Source organism: Macrobrachium nipponense, chromosome 27 (assembly GCF_015104395.2).
Source record: "Macrobrachium nipponense isolate FS-2020 chromosome 27, ASM1510439v2, whole genome shotgun sequence".
In the NCBI taxonomy this organism is placed as follows: domain Eukaryota; kingdom Metazoa; phylum Arthropoda; class Malacostraca; order Decapoda; family Palaemonidae; genus Macrobrachium; species Macrobrachium nipponense.
The window spans coordinates 73,435,204-73,460,094 of NC_087216.1; the positions used below are offsets into that span (position 1 = coordinate 73,435,204).

The 24,891-nt window shown below is 35.7% G+C and overlaps 1 protein-coding gene across 7 annotated transcripts in view; it reads right to left on the minus strand.

Moving 5' to 3' along the window:
• LOC135201093 (KH domain-containing, RNA-binding, signal transduction-associated protein 2-like) overlaps positions 1-24,891 on the minus strand; it is a 370,373-nt gene that overhangs the window by 41,832 nt on the left and 303,650 nt on the right. For all 7 annotated transcript variants that reach the window (XM_064229984.1, XM_064229982.1, XM_064229987.1 and 4 more), the window contains exons 4-6: positions 14,829-15,092; positions 4,742-5,027; positions 1,860-1,965 (exon numbers count right to left, since the gene is read on the minus strand). In XM_064229984.1, coding sequence (XP_064086054.1) covers positions 1,860-1,965; positions 4,742-5,027; positions 14,829-15,092 — 656 coding nt within the window. The remainder of the gene's footprint in view (positions 1-1,859; positions 1,966-4,741; positions 5,028-14,828; positions 15,093-24,891) is intronic.

Consider the following 24,891-nt stretch of genomic DNA (forward strand, 5'->3'; position numbering starts at 1 on the left):
AGATTAACCCAGCACGTGTCCAAAGCAAGATTCCACAGAGATGTTCAAATCCAGCACATGTTCAGGCATTAAGAATCTTTCCAAGAATTAAAAACCTTTCCAGGCATTGAACACCTTTCCAAGCATTAAGAACCTTTCTGGGAATTCAAAAACTTTCCAGGCATTGAACACCTTTCCAGGCATTAAGAACCTTTCCGGGCATTAAGAACCTTTCCAGGCATTCAAAACCTTCCCAAGAATTCAAAACCTTTCCAGGCATTGAACCCCTTTCCAGGCATTAAGAACCTTCCCAGGCATTGAAAACCTTTCCAGGCCTTAAGAACCTTTCCAGGAATTATAAACCTTTCCAGGCATTCAAAACCTTTCCAGGCCTTATGAACCTTTCCAGGCATTCAAAACCTTTCCACTGAGCTGTTAATTAAATCCAGCACATATTCCTAGAAGCTTATTCTCATCCAAGAACCACGGTGACAGAATGATTTAAAATGGCAAATGAAAATAAAAAATATCGAAAACATACATTAAGCACATGCTCCACAACCAATATTATATTTAATGTCATTTTTAAATTAACTAAGATTCTACTATGAAAAATTCTAAGGCCAGAGATAAATGTTCATCTAAAAAACCAGGTTTCACCAAACCACACTATGTAATTTTATTGAAAAAACATAGGTAACTGTTTAAAAATAAAAAAGCATACAAATTCAGTTATCATAGAAAATATCCCTTCATACAGTTTTATTAAAAACAGTTTTTTTAAATGTTTAATGGCAGAAAAGCCTTGTCAAAAAAACCCATGCATCGAAAAAAAAGACTATAGAAAAAAACTACAAATCCTTATCATCCCAAAGAGGTTTTTTTCAAGACGAAATAAAACTATCCACGCTTGTCAACACAAGTTACCATTTAGTCTCCTAATGAAGTGGTTAATCTTTCTTAATTCAAATTGGTGCATTTCAACTCAAAAGTTAACACTCCGGAATTCAAATTAAGGACTGACCATTATGTGTTTCTCCCAGCAGGAACTATAATCTGAACTTCACAAATCAATTGGTCACTATTAACTTCAGAGAAATACTTCACAGTTTGAAATCAAATTTGTGATGATAAAATCTAAGTAACAATTTTACAAAATATTAGCTCTTGCATTCGCATTCCATTTCTTCGAAAATTTTATCATGATTGATTGACTTTTGGCGACTCACAACTGGCGCCACAACTGTCTTATCATGAGGAGAATGCATTGAGATGTATTGAAATTTATTAGTGAAATTTCATGGGATCTGGAAGTACATTGTAATTCTACGATATTAAAATATTTATGATGCTATAACACTTTACTTTTTTTTGTCATTTAAAGTAATATTTGATTGGTGACACTGGTAAATTTAAACTGAAACATTTTCTTACAAGGAACTCTGATCAGTCTTCAAATGATTTGAACTGATAGTGCATGATTAGTTAACCTTGAATTGGCAATGGTGGTAATTCATTATAAGTGTATATATACATTATATATATACATTTTTTAAACTCCATAACAAACAAATTTACAAGCATTCACTGGAGACTAAACGGTACTGGTATAGTGATTGACTGCTGTGGACCATAAAAAAAAAACAATGATAGAAGACAAGGGAGCAGAATATACCAGGAAAAACAAAAGTTTGCATGTGAGGAAAAATGGAAAAAACCTGTGAAATCCACAAACTAAAAATAGGAGAGAGGAGGAATGAACGGAATGTGGTGAAACAGAGAGAAAAGAAAGAGAGAGAGGGAGAGAGAGAGAGATGGGGCGGGAAAAAAAAACGGAAAAAAGAGAGACCGAAGATTATCTAGCGAAGGGCGTGCATTACCTGCGAGCAGCCTGTTGTCCCAAGGGCGCCACAGATCCCAGGGGGAGGAGCGTGGGGAAGCGGCCTAGCATGGCTCCTGGAACTCCCGGTGCGGCGATGTTGGGAACTGGAAAGGAAGACGTGGAAAAAAGGGGTCATCCAGAGAGCTTTTTGGAAGATGGTAACGTTGCAATCTGAAATTCGGTTCACAAAGCATCACGATTATACTATTTCCACCTCGGAAATTGACAATGAAAAGGTTTGAAAGGTTCAAAAAAGGAGGAAAACCTCGAGGATTCTTTTCGTCTTCTGCACGGAACCGCGGGAGGTAGCCATTATTGAATCACTGACCGCCCTAAGGGGATATCTCTCACTATATTTATTTCGCTAATGTTAAACTTCTTCTGTCATTCACTACTTGATAAGGGTGGAAGACGGTCCACCGAAATGTATTAGTCCTTGGCTTTAAACAAAAGTGTTTTCATGGGCCTTTTATACTTGAGACGTATCCTGTTTTAACAATATATATATATATATATATATATATATATATATATATATATATATATGTATATGTTATATATATATATATTATATATATATATATATATATATGTATAGTATGTTATATATATATATATATATATATATATATATATATATATATATATATATAAATATACACACACACATGAACGCCCTCTGCCCTATATCCCTCCCAGAAAAATATTAAAAGTCCCCCCACTGAAAAACACACACACACACACAGAAAACATATTTAATTCCTTAATTCCTCAACAGAAACTCAAATCATATCTATTGCTTTTCTTTTATTCAAATCTCCATATATCATCACTAAGCACGACACTGAAATTAAGAGTTGAATATTAACTTTTATTTATTTTTACCACGAACACAGTTGAGACTGATTAGGAAACGAAGGACCACTTAGAAAAATATATTAACGATTCCGAAAGCAGTCCTTTCTCATTAGCTTCCCAGCTGTCGCTTTCGTCAATATCCCATTAAAAAGTTCAGTCAGAGGCAATTAGCATTTGCATGTAAGACGTTAACTGGAATGTGGAGTCGCAGTTTGAGTAAAAAATAAAAGCAATAAGTGCAACGCTAAACCTCCTTGATTGACGAGCGGCAGAAATATCAGATGTGTAATCAATCAAGCCTTGGTTCGCCGCAAGTCATTAGTGATGAATAAAATGCTTGATATCAGCTGGGAATATTAGACGTTTCTCTCTTTTCCCCTTTTCTTTTTTTCTCTCTCTCTCTCTATCTCTCGTCTCTCTCTCTCTCTCTCTCTCTCTCTCTGCTCTCTATCTCTGCTCTCCTCCTCTCTCACTCTCTCTCTCTTCTCTCTTCTCTATTTCCATTCAGTGATGTTACATCGTCCAAGTATGAAAATGGTGCCAGATACTTTGCTTATATTTATGTGTCTAACTATATGTACATATATATATATATATATATATATATATATATATATATATATATATATATATATATATAAATAATATAAACACGCATCAGAATCCATTACATTGATGCTATTCTTCACATCCGATCTCTTGAAGTATTGTTTATAATATTCCTTTGGCTAAAAATAAATGACAAACGACAGAAATCAAGAAACACAGAACGAGATACATAATTCTCGAACCAAGTAACTTCTCGATATGTAATTAAGGCATCTAATTGTTACTTGATCAACGGATGTTACCTAGAAATCAAGTCTTTGGTTAATAACAGATGCTACTTCCATTGCTAATGAATCCCCAGGCAATGTAAGAATGAAGGATTCATGGAGAACATATACAGATATATCTAAAAAAAACATCAAATAAAAATGATGAATTGTGTTTTATTTTAAAAAAATTATTCTCATCATAGAGATATATATCAGAATGCATTTATAAAAATGAAGGTGAATTTTGATTTATTTTTCAACATTCTATTTTCATTATACAGATATATCTAAAAACCCATCAGATAAAAATAAATGATGAATTTTGTTTTATTTAAAAAAAATTATTCTCATTATAGGGATATATTTCTAGAAAGCATCATATAAAAAAATTGTGAACTTTGATTTATTTTTCAACATTTTATTTTCATTATACAGATATATCTAGAGCGCATAAAAAATTAATTTTGCTTTATTTTTTAATTTTTTCATTATACAGATATATCTAGAAAGCACCAAAATGGTGAATTTTGTTTTATTTTTCAACATTTTATTACCATTCTACAGATACATCTAGAAAGCAAAAAATAAAAATAAATGATTTTATTTTACTTTTTAAAAATTATATTTTCATTGATTTTGTTTATTTTCACTTCCTCATTATCATCGGCGTGTTCGTCATCTTTATTATCACCGTTTGTTGATTATAATACCATTATTATATTTTTGCTAATAATAATATTTTGTTTACCTCTTTTCGTCCTGTTTTGAAACTTCAATCCACCATCGTTATGGAATAATTAAAATAATATAATAAAAATTAATAAATAATAATAATAATTAAATAATAAAATTCAATAATAATTAATAAATAAAATAAAAAATAATAATAACTTAATAATAAATAAGAATAATAACAATAATAATAAATTTCTGTTTATTAACATTTAAGTGGTTGTTCAGTTTTCCTTCCATCAAATTCTGATATTAAATTCACTATCATATTATTAGGAAGAATGAATAATAATAATAATAATAATAATAATAATAATAATAATAATAATAATAATAATAATACATCCAAAAAGTGGGCGTTTCCACCTGCAATTAATAGGATAAAAAAAATACCCCAAAAACCCACCTGTAATAATAATAACATTAATAATCATCCCAAAAGTGGGCGTTTCCCAAAAAGAAAAAAACCCACCTGTAGTCATGAGGCCCATCTGTGCCCGGGTCAGGCCCCTCATGGCAGGGTGTGTGAGGAGGGTATGTGCAACTGGGGGCGCCACGGCAGCAGCTGCGTGGGCAGCGGCCATCTGTGCAGCTGGAAGCTTGACGGGGGCGGGGGGAGGGGGCGACAGGGAATTCGGGGGGGAGAGAGACCCCGAGGTGTCTGTGTGGGTATCTCCGCCCTCCCCAGCGATGCCCGTGCGGCCGTTCAACACCTGCATCTCACGCATCTGTTCCTGCCGGATCTCGTCGTTGTGGTCCTGCAAGGGCGGTGGAGAGAACAGGTGGTTAGACGGGTGTTACGAAGGGGCTGAATGGGTGGTGTGAAGGAGATGGGAAAATGAAAGAATTTTCAGGTACTATAATAAAAAAAAAAAAAAGTATGGTAAGGGAGTGTCTGGTTTGGCATAAAAGTATGTGGCAACGTTCTTTGCTAAGGAAGTGACTGGTTTGGTGTACGAGTAGGTGGCAGAGTTAATGTAATACACTTATCAGTAGGCAATTTATTTTTTTTTGCAAATACTAAACCAATAATTCACTATATTTAAAAAAAGGAACACACTTCCATTCATAAACACACAGGCAACGAAGACTCCATTATAATGTTACTCTAAGATTTAAAAAAACCCGAGACTAATTGATTAGAGAGAGAGAGAGAGAGAGAGAGAGAGAGAGAGAGAGAGAGAGAGAGATCTATACCATCCACAAACAGAGCAGCATATTCCATCATCACAGCTCAAGAAGAGTGCAACAGTAAATACGAAAATAATAATAACCTTCCACGTTTCCTGCAACGAATAAGTCCTCCGGGAAATTAAGCCTTGTTGCCAATATTGCAATACTGCAAGACTGTTCTTGCATGCAAGCAAAAGCATCATTCGGCATTCGCCCTCCTCAAAATAATAGCGAGCCATTCGCCAAAGACATCTTCTGCAAGTTATGTGCAATGGAGCTCTTGCAAACAGCCAGCCCACCTTCCGATTGCAACAATGGAATCATCATGAATATGCAAAGTCACAACTACAAGTGGTTCCTCTAATCACTGCTGGCTGACTTTCAGGTTAACAGACAGATAGTCGACCGAATGCGAGATCTCCCTGTGTATGTGTGTGTATATATATATATATATATATATATATATATATATATAATATATATATATATATATATAAAACCTGGTCTTTCATGTGAGAGTCCAGGGCATTAACAATTCCTTTCTGTGGAACATATTCCTGTGTGTTCATTTCTAATATACACACACACATTTATGTGTGTGTATATATATATATATATTATTATACATAATGAATGAAGACATAGAAACCGACGCCAACTGCTCTGACAATCACAAGCACAATTTAGATCTACTACTCGATACCTTCTCTGTTTTAAGACTATTCATTCTATAAAACGACAGGAAGGAGAGACTTTCTTCCTCTATCCTGCCAAACTCTGGAATTTTCTCCCTACTTCTCTCCTCTCGTTTCCTCACGCTTGGGCTATAATGGATATTAGGATGACTCTCCTGAAGTCTTCCATATAACAGGAGTTTCAGTTTCCGAGGAATTGGTTAATTCTGCAACATGCAGTAATTTTCCAGAGTTTTTCAAACCCAACCAACTCAACATACCCCACCCCCGTCAATCAGAACCATATAATACAGAATCTAAGCCAAACGCCAAGCGCTGGGAGCTATGAGGTCATTCAACGCTGAGAGAGAGATTGACAGTAAGAGGGTTTGAAAGGTGGAACAGGAGGAAATCCTTTATCAACTGTGGAAAGGGTGAGTGAAGAAAAAAAAAAAAAAAAAAACAAAAAAAAAAAAAAAAAAAAAAAAAAAAAGTATATCTTAGTTTTACCAGACCACTGAGCTGATTAACAGCTCTCCTAGGGCTGGCCCGAAGGATTAGATATTTTTACGTTGCTAGGAACCAATTGTGTACCTAGCAACGGGACCTACAGCTTATTGTGGGATCCGAACCACGTTATGTCGAGAAATGGGAGAGAGAAGAGAGAATATAAAAGGAGGTACAGTAAAACGTATGAAAGGGGTTGTCGTTTGCAGCTTGGGGCCTTAGAAAAGGACGCTGCAGAGAACCATAAGTAATGCCTACAGCGCACCGCAGGAGGTGCACTGTAGTGCCGCACTACGGGGTCCTTCCCTCCGATGGTTCTGAAGTCTGAAGTCTCACTATGGCGCATTACCCTCGATGAAAAAATTCGAGGCCTTTGTACATTCTAGTCAACCTTTTTTTTAAACCATTATTTTTATACAGTGCGTGAATGTTAACCATTTCCTCCCCAACGAATAATAAAAAAAACAATCACTTTAAGTCAACCACTCGCCGACCTAACAGCATAATCATAATTTCTTTGCATGCTACTTGCATAAATGCAATTCATTTCCATCATCCTCATCACGGCCTCCTTTCATACACACGACAAATCTCAAGTTGTAAAACAAAGGGACCCCTTTAAGTCCGCCATTTCAGGCCTTATTTATTATGCCATAAAGTTTGCGTCAGTCTTCTGAATACTTTAGAAGTCTAGTCATTATCTGGTTTATGTGCAAATAACATCATGCCACTAAAAAGGCCTGGTTTTCAGAGATCACGAACGCAAATTGTATGTCTACTGACCCTTTATAACAAGGTCAGATCTGATCTTGTTCACGAACTAAAAATAAAACTGCCTGGAAACTTTTCACTGCAGAGATTTACTATTTTGCAAACCTTCAATCAGCAGTCACTGTCTGGCAACTCTTCAATGCACAGAGTTACTATCTGCCAACTCTTCTATGCAAAGTGTTACTACCTTGCAATTCTTCTATGTACAGACTTACTATCTGGCAATTCTCCTACGCACAGAGTTTTACTATCTGGCAACTCTTCAATGCAGTTACTATCTGACAATTCTTCTACACACAGTTACTATCTGGTAACTCATCAATGCACAGTATCTGGCAGCTCTTCAACACAGTGTTACGACCTGGCAACTCTCCAACGCACAGTGTTACCACCAGGCAACTCTTCAACGCACAGAGGTACTATCTGGCAACTCTTCAATGCAGTTATTATATGGCAACTCTTCTCCGCAATGGGTTACGATCTGGCAACTCTTCAACGCAGAAATTTACCATATGGCAACTCATCCTGTCGTCCTAAGTTCTCATAAATTGAAGACCAAAGCCAATAGGCTGGAAAGCATTTATAAGCTCTAAATGTTGCCCAAAATTTAAGAGAATAAGTAAAGAACGGAGAAAAGAATTGGTTAAGAAATGACTTGGTGAATTTGTGTAGATTACTGAAGACATCAATTGAGCCTTCTACTTAAAATATAGAAAGCAATTTAGATAATCCGTTGTTCTAATTATTTATTCATTTATTTATTTTGTAGTCGACTCCTTGTAATGATTACTTAGGCACATTAAATTCTCTCTCTCTCCTACAGCTATATAGGGTGAGTACCTACTATGATCACTTAGAACTAAATCTCTCTCTCTCTCTCTCTCTCTTCCTCCTCCTTTTCTCGTTTCCTCTTGGCTTTCCCTTTTATTGAGGTCATTCGGTATCTCTCATGAAATTATAATTCGGCCATAAAACACGACCAAATCTCCTCTGGAAGGTTTTCTCTGTTTTACGGATTATATATTTTTCTGCAGCGGCAGAGAACGATTATCTGTTTCGCCCTTTCTCTGCTACCGTTTTGAAATATATATTATAGATATATGAAATATATTACCTCCTTTTTATCTTAATCCCTCACTTCTGTCGTTTGGTCGTGTTCTGCAGTGATGCAGGATTGAGTTTATTTCAATTATTGTTATTTTACTTTTGGTTTTTTTTTTATTATTTCACTTTATTTTTCATTTTGCTTTTCGTGTTTGTTGAGTTTAATTCACTGATTTTTATCATCTTTACTTTTCATGTTTTTTTTTTAGTTTATTTCACTTAAATTCGTTTTACTTTCCGTGATTTTTTTTAGTTTAATTCACTTGATTTGTTCATTTTACTTTTCGTGTTTTTTTATTTTATTACACTTAATTATTTTTAATTTTCGTGTTTTTTTTAAGTTTATTCCACTTAAATTTTTTTTTACTTTTCGTGTTTTTTGAGTCTAACTTAATATTTTTAATTTTTGTGTTTTTTAAAGTTTATTTCACTTAATTTTTTTTTTTTTTACTTTTCGTGTTTTTTTTAGTTTATTTCATATGATTTTTTGTTTTCATCTTTTTTATAGTTTATTTCACTTAATTTCTTTTTTACTTTTCGTGTTTTTTTGTGTTTAACTTGATATTTTCAATTTTCGTGTTGTTTTGAGTTTATTACACTTAATTTTTTTACTTGTGTTTTTTTTTAGTTTATTCAACTTAATATCTTTTTTACTTTTCGTATTTTTATTTTATTTTATTTTAGTGTGGTTCTGTTGCATTGCTCAAAGGACATCTGTGTGTATTTTTGTGCGTATTTTTTTTTTTTGTATGTTTTTTGTCGCTTTTCCTTTCTTACTGTTCTCTTGCTGTCATGGTTCATTCTGGTGTTGTTTTTTTTTTTTTTTTTTTTTGGTGGGGGGGGGGGGGGGGGGTTTTTTTTTTTTTTTTTTTTTTTTTGGGGGGGGGGGGGGGGGGGGGCGGGGGGGGGGGAATGAAACGTCTATGAACTAAAATGATGGCCAACTGACTCGCATAGTCACAAGTCTGCCAGTTTGGTAAGGCAGCCAGTCATTCAGTTAGCCAGCCACAGCCAATCAGTCAGTCATCTTGCCATTCAATCAGTAAGTGTGTCAGTTATCCAGTCAGTCAGTCAGTCAGGCAACCAGTTAATCAGTCACTAAGTCTTTCAGTCAGTCAGTCAAACAGTCACCAGCCCGCCAGTCAGTCAATCAGACCGACAGGCAGTCAATTAATCAGCCAGCCAGCCAGACAGTCAGTTAATCAGTCAATTAATCAGCCAACCAGGCAGTCAGTCATTCTACTATTCAGCCAGCCAGCCAGCCAGTCAGTCCAGTCAGTTAGTTATTCAGTCAGTCAGTCAGTCACCAGCCCGCCAGTCAGTCAATCAGTCAGCCAGTCAGTTCATCAGTCACTTAGTCTTTCAGCCACCAGCCCGCCAGTCAGTCAAGCAGACAGACAGTCGGTTAATCAGTCAGCCAGCCAGCCAGTCAGTCAATCAATTAATCAATGAATCAATCAGTCAGTTAATTTGCCAATCAGTCAGCTAATCAGCCAACCAAGCAGTCAGTCAGTCTACCAGTCAGTAAATCAATCAATCAGTCAATCAATCAATTAATTTGCCAGTCATTCAGTTAATCAGTCGAAAAAACAAACATGGACCAACCTACTTAATTTAATTATTTTGATATTTTATCACCTTGTTGCTTTGCACAACAGAGAGAAACAACTGCGAATGTTGTTTTTTTTTATATAAATTTGTTATTGTTGTTGTTCCCTTTGGTTTGGTAAGAGCTCAGTGTCAGCGTTACTTCTGCTGCATCACCGATGTTGTTTTCTGTCGTCGTATTTTTGTGCTGGAAAGGGAAAAAGCAACATGGCGTTGCAGATATTGTGTTGTTGTTGTTTTTGTTGTTGGAGTGGAATGCATTGCTCTCTTGGTCGGGTTTTATTATTCTCTTTTTATTTCTTGGGTTTCCGGTTTATTGTTTTTTTTCTGCCTTTTACATTCGTGTTTGTATTCATATTTTATCGTTTATGTTTTTCTGATTTTTTTTTTGTCTTCTGCTGTTGTGTTCGGATCTATATAGTTGGTGATTTGTTGACTTTGTATGTCTGGGCGTATGTATTCAATTCTGTATTTTATCACAAATAAATATACGTATATATATATGTGTGTGTATGTACAAATATTTTCTTTTCTTTGCAGTTGTGTACGGATCCATATATTTGGTGATTTGTTAATTTTTATATCTCTGTGAGTGTATATACAATTCTGCATTTTATCATAAATTACGTATATATGAGTATGTATAAATATATATACATGTACATATATACATACTCAAATATCTTTTCACTCACTCTTTCAAAGCGTGTACTTTTGAGAGCGCGAAAAGGAGACACACTACTCGACTCCAAAGACTGATATATATACGTGTATATATATGTATATATATATATATATATATACATATATATATATATATATATATATATACACGTATATATACTCTTGACGGCAAAAAGATTGATGCAGACACAATAGCCATTTGGATTGTCCACTATAGCATCCAACGGAGTTATGGCTGGGTTTAAAGTTAGTATTTTTTCACAACAAAAAATAAGACTCGTTAAGTGACACAGAGGGGAACATCTTTAGAGAGAGAGAGAGAGAGAGAGAGAGAGAGAGAGAGAGAGAGAGAGAGAGAGAGAGAGAGAGAATTTAATTCTGAATAAGTGATCGTAGTAGGGACTCAACAGATGTTACTGTAGGATATAATGAGAGAGAGAGAGAGAGAGAGATTTAATGCCAATAAGTACTGACTAATAAACGAACATATATAACAAATAATTTAACAGCCAACATTAACTTTATTGTTCTTCCACCAAAAATTTTGTGTTCTAAATACTGGAATTCTGGAATATGAGGGGGGGGGGGGGGGGGGGGGGGGGGGGGGAGGGGGGGGGGGGGCAGGGGGGGGGGGGGGGGGGGGGGCGGACTGGAGGGTCGGTGTGTGCCCATAAAGGGAATATCGTGCCTTTAATAGGATAAACCTCCATGTTTACCATGTTAGAAGTGGCTACGATTCTGTACCATAAAGTTATATTACTGTGTAATAAAAAAATCAAAAAAAATCTTGCAAATATTAAAATGAATAAGTTGTGTTCATTGCTATTGGCCGCCTGTAGAGTTAAACCTCTCAGGGGAAAATGGCTGGTTTTTAAACTAGAAAATATGTAAATATATGAATACAAACAAGTGTGTATATATACTATATATATATATATATATATATATATATATATATATATATATATATATATATATATAATAATATATATATACAATATAATATATATTTATAATATATTATATATATATATATATATATATACGTATGTGTATATATTACATACACGCGCACACTCTCGCGCTCCCGCCGGGGACAATTCTACCTCCAAATAACCCGACCAAAATCCGGAATGAAACAGCCCTTTGTTAACAATGTAATACAGTACCCTATGACGGGCCTCTTCTCCCCACCAACCCCACCCCCCCCCACCCCAAAACCAACCCCCCCCCCCCCCTCCCCAACACCCGAGAGTCGATTTGGAGCCATCTGAATGCCAACATTCATTTCGGGTGCTATTACCAACACGTGCTGCCTTGGGGGGTATCTTCCTAAGGCCCCTAGGGAGTCCCTCCCCCCCTACCAGAAGTGCCTCACACACCACACACACACACACACACACACACACAGCCTCGACGTCGTTGAATCTATGAGATATTTATGGAACGGCCCTTAGCCGATCTTGTACATTACGGTCGTAACTCAAGGGGCTGGCACTGTGGCATTGGACGATGCCATCCAACTGTAATGGGATTAAGATATTCTGTCATGGTTGATATCGGGAAGACACTGGGACATTGCCTGACTTGAAATAATCCAATGAATTAGAGGAGCAAAGATATTTCAAAAGATATTGGATGTGAAACGTAATTCGATGAGATAATAACTAAAATATTACCAATCATATTAACACCATCATTACAGGAAATGATAAAATGAATAACAGGCGCAAATATATTTCAAAACGATATCAAATAAAACTGGATGCACTAGGAGCTAAAATATGACTAAAATATTACTAAATACTTTAACAATATTACTGAGAAATCGTTATAAAATATGTAATGAACTTGAACTAAGGTATTCTGACAGACTTTACAATCACAAATTGCACAGACGAAGTTGTTATCTGAGAAATAAAATTTATGAAGGAAGGTTCTTGCAAAATTCTGACTGGAATCAATATTACGAAGCGCTGTTATCAAGATATTCTGAACGTAATTGATATTAAAAAACATTAACAAAATAATCCTATCGTAATTAATATTAAGAAGCACTTTTATCAAAATATTCCTAGCGTAATTAATATTATGTAGAGCTGTTATCAAGATATTCTGAGCGAACTCATTATTAAAAATCATTAGCAAAATATTCCTAGCGCAATTAATATTAAGAAGCGCTTTTATCAAGATATTACAAGCGTAATTAATATTATGGAGCGTTTTATCAAGATATTACAAGCGTAATTAATATTATGGAGCGCTGTTATCAAGATATTCTAGGTGGAACTGAAATCAAGAATCACAGTTATGTAGTTATTCGAAGCGGAATTAAATTGACCAAGTAATGATACTTAAATATTAATAAAAGAAAGTTAATATTTGTATGACAGTACTGTACTTTTAACATCAGAAGTCTCCGCTGGGAACCTGATTATATATTATACATTCGTGGGAATTTGAAACGTATAATTGACAAACTCCCTTGCTCGTGTGATTAATCTCCATACACACACACACACACAAATATATAAATAACACACACACACACACACACAAATATATAAATAAAATTCATCTCATTTTAAATTATCAAGCAGATTTCTTTCAAAATCTTAACGTTCCCGCGCAAGTTCACTAATTAACTAGTGAGCTGATGTCCATCAAACTTAGGAAAATGGGAAACCAGAGAACGAGGAGAGAGAGAGAGAGAGAGAGAGTGAGAGAGAGAGAGAGAGAGAGAGAGAGAGAGAGAGAGAGAGAGAGAGAGAGAGAGAGAGAGAGAGAGAGAGAGAGCACTTCTATATAATTACAAAATTAAAACGTAAATTCCATCTAGCTTAACTTATGCACAGCCACACGAAGAATGTTACACTTCAGAGAGAGAGAGAGAGAGAGAGAGAGTTACAAGAAGTAACAAGGATTAGGATGTCTCAAAGACTTGTTAAGTCCATCCTAAGAGGAGACATCGTGTGCTTACTTATCTTTAGGAACAGGTTTTACTGTTCATTCAGTGTCCTCCTAATGATTTTGTCTTTCTTTTAAACTCTCCCACACTGAGAGAGAGAGAGAGAGAGAGAGAGAGAGAGAGAGAGAGAGAGAGAGAGAGGAGAAAACTTAGCCTTTGCCGGTTACGTATAAGCGAATCGGATATTTCGCTGGTTTTTTGGCGTAATCGAGAGGTTCCCAGACCTCATGGCTATTGCAAGGCTGACTTGGCCCTTATGAGACTATAAACTACAACAGGAACGCCAGGGTGCAATATGATGTTCATAGGAGCTTCGTACCTGTGCTTGCAAGTTTGTTGTTGTTGGTGTTGTCCACTAGTGTGTATGTGTATGTGTGTGTATGCATATATATATATATATATATATATATATATATATATATATATATATATATATTATAGAGAGAGAGAGAGAGAGAGAGAGAGAGAGAGAGGAGAGAGAGGAGAGAGAGAGATGATATTATATAGATATATAGATAGATATATATATATATATAGATATATGATAGAGATATAATTATAGATAGATATATATAATATAATATATATATATATATATATATATATATATATATATATATATATATATACATATATATATATAAAATATCTATATATATATGTATATTATTTTATATAAAAAGATATATATTATATATATATATATTGTTGTATATATAGGTATTATATATATAATTATACATATATATATATATATACACACATATATAATTATATATATATCATATAATATATATATATATATATAATATATATACAATATAATTATAATATATATATATATATATTATATATAATTATATAATAATATATATAGCATATATTTTATATAAATATTGTATTATTTATACATGGTATATAAATATGTATTATATAAATTTTATACATATATAAATGTTTATACATGTAATAAATGCATAAATTAATAACACACAACACAGCTATACAGCTAGACAAGACGCAAGCGACACAAAACACACACACACACACAGTCACTCTATAATACTCACCGGCACCAGGTAGCGCCGTATCTCCGTGAGGGCGTAGGCAATGCGGGCGTAGGCCTCGGCGGGCGGGGCGTGGGCGGTGACCTCGACGTGGAGATCCTCCTGGAGGTGGCCGTACTTCGGGTCCGGGTTCTTCCGCAGCTCCTCCTCTTTGGCCTTGTCCCGAAAGGAGCCCCTGCCCAGGATGGCCATCTTCGTCATCGTCTCCTCCTGCAGGCGCTTCAGGGAGTTGCCCTTTGGGCCCAAGAGCTTCCCGACGAAGTTGAACTGTTTTGGGGGAGGAAAACGGAAGGGGGATGTAGTGGGTGAAAGAGAGTCAGGTACAGTTGGTGATGACAAGGAATAATGGCTCAACATGGAAGTGTGCATATGACATTTACATAAACATACTTTTATATTATATTATATCATATTTTGTTATATTATAATACATTACATTACATTATATATTATATAATATAAATATGTATGTATGTATATATATATAATATATATATATATCATATGGAATACTATATATATATATACTATATATATATATATATATATATATATATATATATAATATATATATATATATATATATATATATATATATATACATACACAAATATTTGTCAAAAATAATTTCTACACACATAAATTATTACAGAAGAGAGATGAGGAGAGAGGACGAGAGGGAGGCGAGAGAGGGGAGAGAGAGGAGACGGAGAGGAGGAGGAGAGAGAGAGCACTACTACACCTTTAAACAATAAAAAAAAAAACAGCGCACAAGTTGAAATTAACTGCAAACGATAAAAAAGCAGAATTTACGCTTGCTGAAATAAATACCGGGCGCATCGTATGTATGAAAATTGATATCGGAAAATGGAGAAGGGTGGGGGGGGGGGGCGGGGGGGGGGGGGGGGGGGGGGGGGGGGGGGGGATACTTAAAAAATAAAAATCTTCGATCCTCAGGGAAAAATAGTTTTTTTTTTTTTTCTTTTTTTTCTTCCTTTTTTCCCGCGGTAATACGCTTACTGGGGTACTTTCGTTGACTTCACTAAGTGGTCCCGTGCAGTGTGTTCGCTGTCACCGTGCCGTTATTAGTATACTCTGTTCGAACAATATCTGAATGTCCTGTGTGTGTTTGTTTGTGTGTGTGATACGTCCATCCCGGTGGTGACAGTATCTCTCTCTCTCTCTCTCTCTCTCTGGTATATAAACATACGTACATACCTATATATATATATATATATATAATCATATATTTATATGGTTATATATACATTACATGTGAATGTTATAACAAAATATTATATATATTATATTATATAATATATTATTATATATATATATATATAGTATAATATATACATATGTATTAAATAATTAATTATAATTTATATTAATATAATATATATATATATATATATATATATTATATATTATTTTATAAATTCACTGGTATATATACTATTTAAATTGATATGATATAATATATTATATATATATATATATATATATATATATACTAATATATATATATATATAACACATAAATACACATACACATTCGAAACACAGTACCCAATATCAGACACATTCACACCGAATAATCGTAAACCTTACATAACCAAAGACTCTCAAAGTAATCTGTATAAAATCAACATTTCAGGTAAATCATATATCACACCTTACTGTCAATGACTTGAAAAAAAGTTACAGTTATAAACAACGTACAATGCTATACGAAACTCCCAACCGCGGCCCATGAAACGTTCAGCCACAGCCCGGTGGTGGCTATGTTTGGCACCGCTATATCATAGTGAACTTTAAGCTTAAATCAAATAAAAACTTTTGAGGCTAGAGGGCTGCAATTTGGTATGTTCGATTATCGTAGGGTGGATGATCAACATACCAATTTGCAGCCCTCTAGCCACAGAGGTTTTCAAGATCTGAGGGCGGAAAACAAAAAGCCATCTCCATAATTTTCCTTCACAGAAAAATAAGTCACTGATTATAGCAAACTTCTTGCAATGGTGTAATGTTAATAACTTAAACATATAATAGAACAGAACAGAATACAGAATTGAGAGTAAATGCCAAGCGATGGGACCTATGAGGTCATTCAGCGGTGAAACGGAGACTGAAAGTAAAGAGGTTTGAAAGGTGTAAAAAGAGGAAAACGTTTAGCAATTGCACTATGAATCAATTGCTATGTGACGGTTTAAGGAATGCAAAATGCAAGAGAGGTAATATCATATTATTCCCATAACAGCGTAGAAGTCTTTTATAAGACTTCGAAAACGCCGCGACATTACAATACGGAAATCATGATGTCGAAAGTTGTCGTCTCGACGAAAAGTCAAGAAAAATTCAATTCCATCGAAAAACATTTTTGAAGTTATATCATCTTACCGACAAACTTTGGACAACGCAGTCCTCTCTCCAGGCTATGGTGGGGAAATTCAAGGGACGGGAGAGAGAAATGAAAGACGGATGTTACTGAGAGAGAGGAGAGAGACAGAGGCGGAGAGAGAGAGAGGAGAGAGGAGGAGAGAGATTTTTTTTTGTTTTGTTTGTTTTGTGGTGTTTTTATCGTTGCATGGAATAGTAGTTATTCAGCAACGAGAGAGAGAGAAGAGGAGAGAGAGAGAGACGTGTGAGAGAGATGCAGAGAGAGAGGAGGAGAGAGAGAGAGAGAGAGAGACTTTTTGTTTGTTTGTATGGTGTTTTTTACGTTGCATGGAACCAGTAGTTATTCAGCAACGAGAGAGAGAGAGAGAGAGAGAGAGAGAGAGAGAGAGAGAGAGAGAGAGAGAGAATTTTTGTTTGTTTGTATAGTGTTTTTACGTAGCATGGAACCAGTGGTTATTCAGCAACGGGACCAACGGCTTTACGTGACTTCCGAACCACGTCGAGGGTGAACTTCTATCACCAGAAATACACATCTATCGCTCCTCAATGGAATGCCCGAGAGAGAGAGAGAGAGAGAGAGAGAGAGAGAGAGAGAGAGAGAGAGAGAGAGAGCCAAGACTAAATCTATACATACGCAAAAATCTTATTTGCATATCATATTCTTACATTAACTATAAAACTAGATGCTACAAGATGTCTGCATCCTACGAATTAACCTAGAGTAATCTTGGAAACTAAAAGACATAAGAGAGTTCTCTCTCTCTCTCTCTCTCTCTCTCTCTCTCTCTCTCTCTCTCTCTCTCTCTCTCTCTCTCTCTCTCCGCAATAACTTTCATCATAATTCACGGTTTCAATGCAAAATGTAAAGGTGGAACTTCTCCCATACAAAACACACTTCTGGCTTTCCTATCCTTACGTTTAACAAAATATTATTCAGGGATATTTTATAAATTACGAAGAGAATTCATACAATATACCAAAATTTAAAAGTAAATATTAACAATTATAATTTTTACCATATACAGAATTTTGGGTGTAACGTTTTTGTGCCGTTTGCCTATTTTAATCTTTCTCTCTCTCTCTTATGAATTGAAATTATTCGTACAGTATCCCAAAACTTCAAATGATTATTGACAGATATAATTTGTTCTACAGAATCTTGGGTGTTTCTTTTTGAGCTATTTTTTATTTTAATAATTACCGCCAGACGCAAAAATATAAATTTTCTCCCAATCTGACGCAGAGCAATAAATGATTTATCACAAAATCAAAATGAATATTTTCTCTATCAAGAAAGAGTGAGAGAGAGAAAAAAAACAATTATTACAAACCACGTTCTTCCTTTGTAACAAAAAACTTAACCCTACATAAAAAAAACCTAAACTGCAGATGGAATAAAAACTGCAGTTGCAAATATTGTCCCACAAAAAACCTAAATTCAGATAAAAAAAAAACTGCCCCCAAAAAGCTGACTTAAAATTGAAAAAAAGTTGCCCAGAAAAAAACTAACACACAGATAATAAAATTGGCCACAAAAAATCTAACCTTCAAGTAAAAAGAAAAATGCCCCCAAAAAGACGACTTAAAATGGAAAAAGTTGCCTACAAAAAAAACCTAACGCACAGATAATAAAATTGCCCAAAAAACTAAAGCCGCAGAAGAAAAAACCTGCCACAAAAAACCACGAAAAAATTGTCCCCAAAAAACTTAATCCACAATCAAAAAATAATTGCGCACACAAAAAACTAACACGCAAATAGAGAAAAAAGTTGCCCCCCCCCCCCCCAAAAAAAAAAAAAAAAACTCGCTGAAACAAACAAAGCATCCTAACAGCGGAGACTATTGACCAATCAGAGCCCTCCTCTCAAGCCTCATTAGCCCGAACTCTTCCATAAAAGATGGCGTCAGGCAGACGGACTGCCCCCCCCAAAAAAAAAAAAAAAAAAAAAAAAAAAAATATTGAAAAAAAAATTCAAGTGAGAAACTTTGCTCTTCACGAACAGATATATAAAAAATATAAAAAATAAGTTCCTTTAACGAACAGCCACAGGCGGGAACGCCTCCCCCCGCCCCCCCTCGAAATTCCTTTCAAACGGGCCAAGTTCCCCTTGAAATGCTTCAAAGGAAAGAGGAAATACGAAGAATCCGAGAAGAAGGAAGGAAGAAGAAACGCTTAAAAGAAAAAGTTAGGAAGGAAGGAAGACAGGAGAATGAAAGGAAGGCAGATAGGACAAAGACAGAAGGAAGGATAAAGGAAGGAAGATAGGAGAAAGGAAGGAAGATAGGACAAAGAAGAAGGAAGGATAAAGTAAGGAAGATAGGAGAAAGAAAAGGAAGGAAGACAGGGCAAAGACAGAGGGAAGCTGGGAGAAAAGAAGGCTGGAAGAAATATAGTAGGAAGGAATTAAGACAGAAGAAGGAAGAAAGGAAGATCAGAAGGCAGTAACAAAGAAGAAGAGCAAAATCTCGCCCCTTACCCGGTGCCAAGGGCAAACAGACAGGGCCATAAAAACACGACGGAAAACAAAGGACTCCCAACATCTCCTGCCCCTAATTGTGGTCGGGTGGGTATATGCCCTCGCAACGACGGCTCCACCGAAACTTTTGAGAATCGAGTCGAATATTGAATTCCGGCCCAAAGGCCAAGCGCTGGGACCTGCGAGGTCACTCAGCAATGGAAAGGAAAAGGACAGTGTAAGTTTGAAAGGTGTTAACGGGAGGAAAACCTCAAAGCAATTGTTAAGATGGAATTGAGACCATGAACGGAGGTACAGTAAAAGGAACGGAAGGTGGTTGCAGCTAAAGGGGCTCAGAATGGGAAGCTGCAAAGAACCTTCAGTAATGCCTACAGTGCACTGCGGGAGGTGCACTTTTGTACCTACATCCACTAAGGGAAACATGCCTGTAGGAAAGGGTCTAAAAGTTGTCAAAATAATAGCAGTAATGGCGGCTGTTTCTTAGTTTCACATCAACCGTGCATCTGTACCTAGACCAGTCCCTTACGACGCTCCTGATTGGCTGTTGATAAGCCAATGACAGGGCTAGTAACTCTCCTCAGTCTCTCGAGAGAGAGTTCACATAGGTAGGATGTATGTTCCACCTCTCCTGAGGGATACTTTTCAAAGACGTAGCATTCAGGAGTGGTGGAACATACTTCCTGCCTATGTGAACTCTCTCGAGAGACCGAGAGTTTCCAGCCCTGTCATTGGCTTATCAACAACCAGTCAGGAGTTTCGTAAGGGACGGGCCTAGGCATCAGATGCACGGTTTGTGTGAATCTACTATAGTAGTACACTACTAGTGGCAGGGATGGAGCTACAAGTTGGAATTAAGTCACCAATTGTCGACGAAAACATATCTGCAGAATCGCTGATCAAAACAATAGCAAATCACAAAAACAACACTGGAGAACCACTGATCAAAGGACAACATAAATAACGGAAAACGTCTCCATAACTAATAAATAATACCAATTACAACAAAGGCAAAACTGATCATAAACTCCTTTCCATACCTTGACAAAACACTTCCTGTTAGCGCAACTCACGACGATCCAGACAGCCACGTAACTAAGGAAATAGGAATACTATAGTTTTTTCTACTTAAACCTACTACTGTGCCCACTTACGCTTCTAACAGTAAACTGACTAAATCGCGCGTATATTCGCGCTAACTGGCAACTCGATCGCGTCAAACCTTATATTGCCAAAGATCTCGAAATAGCGGTCGGAATATTTCTCTGGTTGGGAGATTTTGTTTTTAGTTTTATTCTCAAGGGAATTATACCAGTACCATCAATAATAATGGTTAATATTTGGATTATATTAGTATCATCTAGAATAAGCACAGATTCATGAAGAAATGCATAAATCAGGCAATGAACGTACTGATGCAAGCTATGGGTACAGATTTGAGATTCAGAAAACCAACGAATAAGTATAAATAAATAAATAAAAATAAATAAATAAACAAATAAATAAATACACACACACACACACACACACACACACACACACTATTATAATATATATATATATATATATATATATATATATATATATATATATATATATGTTTATAAATAAAGGTTTTTTTGCCACGAAGGAAAAAATGAAAAAACGAGTTGGCCGAGTACTTTCGGTCCTATTCGGACCCTTTACTGACGAATAGGACCGAAAGTACTCGGCCAACTCGTTTTTTCATTTTTCCTTCGTGGCAAAAAAACCTTTATTTATACATAGCATCACGTTTTATATACTTCGTGATCAAGTTATTCATATATGTTTATATATATATAATATAATATATATATATATATATATATATATATATATATATATATATATCATATATAATATATATATATATATACATATATATATATACACACACAAACACAAAGACATACATATATATTATTTTCTTATTTATATATTTCTTTATATTTCTTTTACGAAACTCCTTCCAAACTCATCTATTCATTTATTTTTTTCCAGTATCCTACTATCCAGTTGCGACGCCAGTTTTAAAAGCCACAAATCAATCAATCAATCAAATGCCATCACCATCATCGTAATCATCATGGTTATCGGCCTTTCTTCACCATACCACCATCGTCACTATTTTTAAGCGTCCGCTTTCCACAAAACCAAACTACGTACATCTGCGATCTCATGGCTCATAAATTTCCAACTAAATCTGTCCCAGTCGTTATCGAAGATAACCGAGTCACAATCCACTTCAATTTATTCAGTGTCATATATTTCGAAGTTCTGGGTCGTCACGTGACAGATAGACTGCTTGCTTGCTTGTCTGAGTGCAACAGTCAACGTATAAATAGTGGCATTGGATGCACAGGAATTTGAATACCGTTTTTAATAGAACGATGGATATGCTGATCTAAATTAATAACGATAAAACAATCGCATTAATGAAGATAAGTATATGTATATGTGTATGTATACAATATATATACATACACATAATTATATTCATATATTATATTGTGTTATTATTATTTCTATGATCTGCACAATCGTCCGTTTATGTGTGTATATATCTAATCTACATCTATCTATCTATCTATCTATCTATCTATATACATACATACATACATACACACACACACATATATATAATATATATATATATATATATATATATATATATATATATATATAATGTGTGTGTATTAGGATTATTTTACTGTTTCACTTTTCCCCCGTTTACATTTTTATAAATTATAATGAAAATTCCAATTAAGTTTTTTTCCTCACAAAAATTTTTTTTTACATTTTTCTTTTTTCGCGGACATATTTTCATATTGCAATATTCTGTTTTATCAACATCCCTTTAAGTCAATGCAATATTTTACGTCGTACAAAAAAAAATCAATTAACTTTTTTTTCTTTTATGGTAAGCGGCTGCTCTCTTTGATCTACGTTTTTTGCGGAATAAATTCAAAAGACGTTTATTCGATAAAACTGCCCTCCATAATTCCACCGATTTCCAGACTCTTCGGTATTTTCAAAGACTTTCCTTTTTGATGCCGTTTATAAATACCCTTCCCTCTAAAGACGTATCACATGCCCATTAGCCGTTACCCCGCTAATCCTCCGCGCGTTTTGACTCATCAGTGCCCATCAGTCTTCTAACATTGCCCTGGATTCGAGTCATCAGTGCCCACGTCAATCATCGTCACTGCCTCCTATTTAGGGATTTTCAACCTTGATCCTCCTTTGTAAATCATTCTTATGGCCGGCATCAATATCCCAATCAACTTTCTTTGCCAACTCATCTCCTCTAAAAAAAAATTATAAACAAAATCCAAAGAGGATGATTACCTTATAATCTTGGCACGCTAAACCCGGGGCAACTTGTATCTGGCCTGACTCACTGACGGTTCTGTACTTGTGCAGCTGATGATGATGATGATGATGTCTGATTATGAGGCAGTGAGATAATGTTATTTAGGTCACCGTTATGATAATAAAATTTGTATCAGTGCGACTAGATAAGTTACTCTGATAGCTTGTGTCATACCAGTGCTATTCGTGTATTGTACCAGTGCCTGTTGACTCCATTAAGACAAACCAGCATAGTGATGTTTTGATAATGCTGATTGTATCAGCATTTGTGACGTCCAACCAATTCCAGTATGTACATATTGAACTAACGAGACAAATATTATGCAATATATACTGTCGACCATCGAGACATATCTCAGATATAGATATAACAATGCCACTTAGTATATATAACAGCGTCACTTAGACGTACATACTGTACTTGTCTGACTAGTAATGTAGTCTGGATAACTCATTGTACCACTGTGATCAAGGACTGCCAGAAAAGTGACATTTAGAAGAACACGTACGATACCAGTGGTTGGTATGGTGTTGGCGTCCCATCTCGGTGGTCGCGGGTTCGATTCTCGGGCACTCCATTGAGGAGCGAGAGATGTGTATTTCTGGTGATAGAAGTTCACTCTCGACGTGGTTCGGAAGTCACGTAAAGCCGTTGGTCCCGTTGCTGAATAACCACTGGTTCCATGCAACGGAAAAGCACCATACAAATTAACAAACAAACGTATGATACCAGGACAGACTCGTTATCAGGGCAGACGTGTCATACAGAGAACTGGATGCATTGTGTACACAACTGAGTCTCCTGTCCATGGAGAGTGACATCATCAAAAGTCGACATTCTCACAAGGTATCTGCCTGAGTAAAGCCACCTGAATTTTTCCACCTGGATGACGTCACTGTGGTTTTTCAATGACTGGACAGATGTTACTACGGTTTCTAAAAAACTGCAGTTTCTCAATGACTGGAGAGATGTCACTGCAGGTTCTCAATGATTGGACTGAGGTCACAACAGTTTCTAAAAAACTGCAGTTTCTCAATGACTGGACTGGTGTCACTGCAGTTTCTAAAAAAAACTGCAGGTTCTCAATAACTGGACTGATGTAACTACATTTTATCAATGACTGTTCAGATGTCACTACAGTTTCTCAATGACTGGACTGACATCACCACAGTTTCTCAATGTTTGGACACGTCAATAAATGATGCTCTATGTGTACCTACTGTACTTTCTCGCTTGCCTGCCCACTTGCCTGCCTGCCTGCCTGCTGCCTACCAGGCCGGTGACGTCACTCGCCAACGGTCACAAAGTCCGACCAGCATCGGCCACTTAGGGTCCAAAAGGTCGAACAAGGCAAGGGAACTAATCAATATGGCCGTCCTCCTCCTCACCACCCGTTGTCCTTATTGCTATGTCTCTCCATAATTAATTCTCTCTCTCTCTCTCTCTTTTGACTTGACCTAAACTCTCACGTTTGAGAGATGACTTTTGATCAATTTTTCCCCACAGGTCAAGAACATTTAAGCGTCTTCGATTAATATGGGATTTCGTAAAAGTCATTAATCTGCTATTAATATGCATCTCTCATTTGCATACATTAAGACCAGAGTGAAATCACCGTCAGTCGAGTTAATCTTGAAGAATTCGTTATGCTGCATTGATTGGATTAGTTAGTTAATCGTCTTCCTACGAATTTAACGTTATAATTATAAAATGGAGGCGTTTGATTTTATGTACGTCACAGGTATTTCTATCTGTACCGCATGATTATCAATTACTATAATAACTATTATGCTAGAAA